The 6,390-nt window shown below is 34.1% G+C and overlaps 1 protein-coding gene across 1 annotated transcript; it reads right to left on the bottom strand.

Moving 5' to 3' along the window:
- Window positions 1-4,215: 4,215 nt before the first annotated feature.
- LOC114723208 (bidirectional sugar transporter SWEET12-like) lies at window positions 4,216-6,012 on the bottom strand. Its single transcript, XM_028909367.1, has 5 exons — window positions 6,008-6,012; window positions 5,722-5,932; window positions 5,453-5,617; window positions 5,231-5,350; window positions 4,216-4,964 (listed from the first exon to the last, which is right to left on the bottom strand). Exons 1-5 carry the CDS (start codon window positions 6,010-6,012, stop codon window positions 4,587-4,589), a joined length of 879 nt encoding a protein of 292 aa, XP_028765200.1. The 3' UTR covers window positions 4,216-4,586.
- Window positions 6,013-6,390: the final 378 nt, after the last annotated feature.

Raw genomic sequence — 6,390 nt, 5'->3', positions numbered from 1 at the left:
GGTTTCTAGAGCAAAGGGTATGGATCAAGTAAACATGGGCCAAGTCGAGCCAGAAGTTCAAGCGCGTGTACTTGTATAGACACAAGAAATAATAATAATAACAGTAACAGTAACAGTAACAGAGATCCCGATGGAGAGAATCCAATCGAAACCAAAATTGCCGTGGTGCTCTCTGAAATGCACTGCATTGTAGAATGGATGAGATTAGCACAACTCTATACATGAGAGACTGAAGCCACCTGCCCCAAACTTTCTGAAGGATATATTCCACACACAAGTTTGGGAGATACACAGATTCTCTTCTTCTTCATAATAATTTTCAGAACGCACTATCTTCAAATGCCTTTTTGATGTGTAATCTCATTTTGTGGCTCAGATCTTCACTCGTTTGGCATAAAGCCATGATTTCTACGGTGCAGATTCTTCCTCAGCATCACCTTCAAGAATATGCTCTTTTGCTTAAACAAGAAGTTTACAAATCTTGCTTATTTGACCCCGCACGCACACCATCCACCACCACCACCCAAGTAAACTGGTTTAATTTAGTTGACTAATATTGTGAGGGTCAAATTATGGAATTTTTGTTATGTTATTATATCACATGGTACATAATCAAATGATGTCCTTTATGCATCTTCATGTTGAACAAAAATAATGCGAAAGAATATCATATTTCTACAATTCAATTAGATACTAAATGTAGAAATATACTTTTTTTGGTTGTAGAAGATGTTTTTGGTTAGAACCCCTTCTCTTTTTTTTTTCATTAAAAAAATGGGTTAGTTGTCAATAAAAGTAATAATAATAGCAGTAATAGATAGTAGTTTAATTGAAAAAAAAACAAATAATTCCATTTTTTTAGGAAGATCAATATTTGTGGCACGCGCATTGTTGTTCTTGTATTACACTCAAAAGGCTCCTTCTTGCCTTAATTACTTAATTACAATTACAAGGGTAGAGCTTTATTTTATATTAAAATAAAGAAAGAGAAAAGAAAAAGATGTAGAACCCTAGTTTCGAGCGATTTGATCCTTTTTTTCTCTCGTTAGAGATATTATAAAAATAAAACCTACTACAAAATCCAATGAATTAAAATCATTATAAAAAAGTCAAGTAACAAGCATCAGATGATCACTGTTCTTTTGGTCTAACATAAATGGATTAGATGCAATCCAAATTAATAAATAAAAAATAAAAAAAGGATCAAAATAGATATTTTTCTGATTTGATTCTATATTAATTCAAAGAAAAAGAGAGTTTCCCTTTTTGAATTGAAGGAAATTACACAACAAAGTTCTTATTCTTATAATATTAATATAAATATAATTTTATACAATTTTTTTATTATATTAGTTTACTCAACTCAAGAGTTGTTCGATGAATCTATTGACGTGTAGATGTGATAGATGATGAATGAATTTTTTACCTATGTTATATATTTTTGTTCATCTCTAATGATTGATTGATGAATCAAAAACTTTTAATTAGATTTTTCAAGTGGTATTTTTGTTTATCTTCTTATCTTTCTAATAGAAACTTAGGGAAGTGCTTTCTAAACATATGTATAAAAAGAACATATTTCATTTAGCCTCTTCTTGCCCACTATAACTAGTTATTTCAGTTTTCTACTAGCAGCTTTAACTATAACTTCATCTCTATTTATTGGTCTAAGCAAAATACCACTTATTTGATTTGAGATTATTAAATTAATTGAATGAGCAGTTCATAAAAATCAATCTTTTTGAGATATTCAATATATTCTATACTTCCTTACCGTGTCAATTGTCAATTCTTAGTCATTTCATTTTTAGACTTCTCTCTGTTTGTTGGGTTTTTTTTTAATCTCTTTCCAAATATGTTGTGTGGATTCACTTTTATGCAAATAAATTAAAAAATCCACGCTGTACTCGCATCAAATATTAAGCATTTATATATTCATCATTCCATTATGAAGAAAGTGCATCTTGCCAACATATAGGTGCCTTATCCAGATTACCAATTGTATATTCTGAGAAAGTTACAAATACCAACTTTTCTAGTTAGATTAACCGATACTAATATATATATATATATATATATATATAATATTTATACATCCATGTACATCCATTTATAACATAAAGTTAATAGTAATCCGTAATATTCATAAACTATAAATAGTGTGACTTGTCTCAAATTTTATTTAAAGTGCATGTCCATAATCTTATTATAATATGACAAGAACATGGTAAATTATATATACGGATGGTTATTTAATTAAATAGTTTTAGATTCATTATTTTATTACTTTGCAATAGTGAACAGTTTTACAATTTGATTTCACATATAAAAAAAATTTAAAATTTTATCATCCTCCTTTTTTAATGTAAAAGTATGGAATATGAAATTCACTTGAATAAATATCTTATTCCCTACACATAGAAAAATATGTGGATGCGTATGATCTTTTGCAACGCCGAAAGGACACGCGGTGATGGGGGCTCCGGATAGACCCAGAAAAGCTTTCAGAGGAAAAAGGTTCACATAATGATGATTTTTTTTTTTCCCTGATGTTCTCTCATATATTGCGCAATAAACAAATCATAATAGTCTCTATCTAATTCTTAAAACACCGTGTCCATGACGTAAAAAGTAAAGAAAAAGAGCGTCCCTTCAATTATTTCAAGTGTGTGTGGCTTTTTTTGGAAGGAAAGGATATGATATTTTATATATGAGTGCTCATGCATGGAATAATTTTCAATAATTTATTTATTATTTTTCTTTAAATATGACGATGTTGCTCGCTTTTCTGTTTTGTGCAAAGGGGCAATACAAAGCGATAAGACTAAGAGTCCTTTGTCCCTCTGTTTTTGATACTAAATCATGTCAAAAGGCATATTCATGTGGAGCCGACTTGCGATTTTAATGTCTCCAAACGTAGGAGGACACGATTTTCATTACTAATAAAAATTATATATAGTGGAAAGAACTATTTTATCACCATGTAATGTATCAAAGTTCAAATCCTATTTTAAGTGATGCTCACATTTAATATACGGCTATGTCTTGAATAATATTTGTTATAACAGAAGGATATACATGTAAACAATTTTTTTTAAAAAAAGTTTTGATTTTTTCTTTTGATGAGTTGACGAAAATACTTCATCAAGTGGAAGGACTTCAATTGCAAGTTTGCATGTCATTGGAGTTTATAATTCGCATATCTTTCTGAAATAAGTGGAAATGATATCGTGATAAGTCAATTCATGAATAATTAATTTCAATAATTACTGTTTGGGGACGTAAGCTCAACACTCAGCAGGTTATAAAGCTTGATTATTTTAGGGATGTCTATTATTTAAAGAATGATATATACTTAAGTAAGCAAAAAAAAAAAAAAAGGATCCATTAATAATACTTAGTGAGTGGGCTTCGATCAATCTTAGTTATACAATCAACACCTCTAAAGGAGCTTGGTAGGCAGAAATTAAGGAAATAAAAAATTAAAAGGATAAACTTAGTTAATTTAACAAGTAGGAGGACAATGACTAATAAGTAATAACCAGTAAATCTTGCGTTGTTTTAATTTTGGTGAAACAATAAGAGTAGATTTTGTCAAGGATTTACATTTTTAAAAGTACATCTTGCGATGAAAGTAAATGACCACCCTTTTCAATGAGGTTTGCTCGAGACAGATTAAAAATCAAACTCTTAACCACTCCTTAGTCGTGAATAGAAGGAGAGGTTAAATAATAGAATTTGACCCAAAAAAAACAAAGCGTAAAGAAGAGCTGAAGCACCAGCATTAATTAGTTCGAGCAGTTGAGCATTTAATTTTTCTCTGAAACAAGGCCTTGAATTTAAATTTTATGTAAAAGAAAATATTATATTGTTGGAAGAATTTTTGCAATACATATGTTTTGATCAAATCAGCTAGCCGGCGGGTCTAATGTGATTCACAGAGCTCAATCTGCACTAAAAAAAGAGTAAAAAATTAATTCCAGTGCGTTTATCAGTATGCATTGAATGGGCAAGAGAAGTGCACTATAATTAGGTGACGAAATCTTAAGATCATTAGGGTTGAAAAACAGATAAATAATAATTAGTGGTACTTTTGAAAGTAGAGTCACCACTGGCGGAAAGAAATTAGAGATACGAACAAACCTCAACCAACCACTCCTACAATCAAGGGATCTGATCAAAAAACACCAAAAATCCCTTTATCAAAACAACATAAAGAAGGAAAAGGTGGAATTGTATTCAACATAAATCAGAATCATATCTCTGCCATGCAGACTCGGCGCCTGCGATGTAGGCTGCTATCAACAATATAACATGCTTTTACATATATAAGCGACTATTACGTAGTGTCATAGAAAATTAAATCCTACAAGATGAAAAGTAACAGGTGAAGATAAAAATGGAACCATATTAATTAACTATATCATCTGTGGCCTCCCCACTAATCATGAGGCTTTAACAATTTTACACGAAAATTCAAGAGCCCATGCGGTGCGGCGGTCGCAGAGAGACAATCTCAGAGTGAGAGAGAGAGGAAAGGATTCCTGAAAACACACGCGAGCGCGTATATGTGTCCTGTTCTCTCCTCAAACTTCGCAAGCCACCATCTGCTGTGGTGGTATTTCAATAAAGGAGGGTTCCACCGCTGGTCTGGCTTTGTCGTCGACGTCGTTAACCTTTGTTTGGTCTTGCTTGTTTTGAGGTTGCTCTTGTTCTATTTGTTCCTTTTCTTGCAGCTTTTCTTCTTCGTCTTTCTTCTGTTCTCCGATCTCGATGGTTACCATTTCGTGTTTCTCTTCCTCACCGACCTTCTTGTTCTCATTAGTTGCTTCCTCTTTGTTTTCATTCATTACTTCGCCCTTCTGTTCGGGGAGCTTATCGTCTTTCACAGGCTTGTTCTTTCTGTACATTGCATACAGAACCATCTGTACGATCCCAAACGATAGCCCTACAACGTTGGGAAGCTGTCCACGCATAAAACCAAATTCTGATTATTATTTTATATATTTTGTGAAAACGACAAGACACAATCAAAATGAATCAGGAGGCAGGGTATGTGATTAATTTGACCATCCAAATTTTTTTCGAATTTTCTCGACTTTTTTGTATTATCATCATCATCATTATTATTATACCCACAAAATTTGGGGGAAATATCCTAATAATTAAAGAATACAAACCAAATCCTTCAACAAAAGAGAAAATAAATGCAAGAGTTCTAGAAACTGACAGTGACATAGATGTCCTTGAGGGCAAGTCCATACATGAGCCACATAACAGCGCTGATTGTTAGGAGAAGCGAAAGAGGGAAGGGCAAGAACTCTACGCTCTTTGTCCGGATGACCACCCTCTGAAAATGAAATGAACAATTCAAAATTCATAAATATCTCAAAAAAATAATATATAAGGTAACAAACCATATTTCAAAGCAGGATAATTAAATAATACTCACGATAATGCTTAGAGGGGCCGCAAAAACACTGGTGGCGAAGACCACACAGATCCATCCAAGAAGCTTGACGCGAGCCGCAGGTCCTTTGGCGAGCAAATGAGTTAAGAGGACAATAACACAAAATCCCGCAAAGTTCATCAAAAGAATCAGTCTTAACGTGGACATCTGCGAGATCAATCATATATTAATCAGAACCTCATGATGAGGGAACTGAGAAAGAGACATGAAGAGAGAGAGAGAGCGGGAGAGAGAGAGAGAGAGAGACGGACCCTAGCTTTCTTGGGACAGTAAGTGATGTAAATGGCAAGGTTAATGGTCTCGATCACGCAATCGAACGCATTGATGGTGATAAGGAGAGTCTCTCCCGGCTTCACATACGCATAGAACAGCCATAGCATTGCACTGAAGAGCGCTGCTATACATGGCAACGATTGAAACCCTTCCGTCGTCTTCTTCTTATACACCCTGTAGAATGTCGGCCTGCGACATCCTCAATAATGCGATGAGTTGGCAATTTAATATATTTTCGATTATGGGGGCATGAGTTTTGTGTACCCCATAGCCTCCGGAAGCAACTTCCAGGAATTCAATCATCACTTATTCATTAGTCTCAATATTGTCCATGCAATACCACACACATACACACACCGATGTCTATCCCATTTCCATGCCCCCCCCCCCAAAGGTCCACTATATATATCCCTCATTTCTGTCATGTTTTATTCAGTCCCATAGGCAGCTAGAGAGAAACACAGAGTTCTCCCCAGATTCACCTGAGAAAAGCCTTCCTTCTCTTCCTTCATTTCTCTAGGGAATTCTGATTGATTCCTACCGCAGAGTTCTCCACAAGTTGTACATCCATACAAACAAGAGGGAGAAAGAGGCACAAGAGGTCATAGCCTTGAGCCTTCGCTGCGAGAGAGAGAGAGAGAGAGAGA

The sequence above is a fragment of the Neltuma alba genome, unplaced genomic scaffold (genome assembly GCF_004799145.2).
Source record: "Neltuma alba isolate B1F8T4 unplaced genomic scaffold, ASM479914v2 tig00012125_pilon, whole genome shotgun sequence".
NCBI lineage: Eukaryota > Viridiplantae > Streptophyta > Magnoliopsida > Fabales > Fabaceae > Neltuma > Neltuma alba.
Note: the sequence above shows the minus strand (reverse complement) of the source record. Positions and strands in the feature narration are given on the sequence as shown.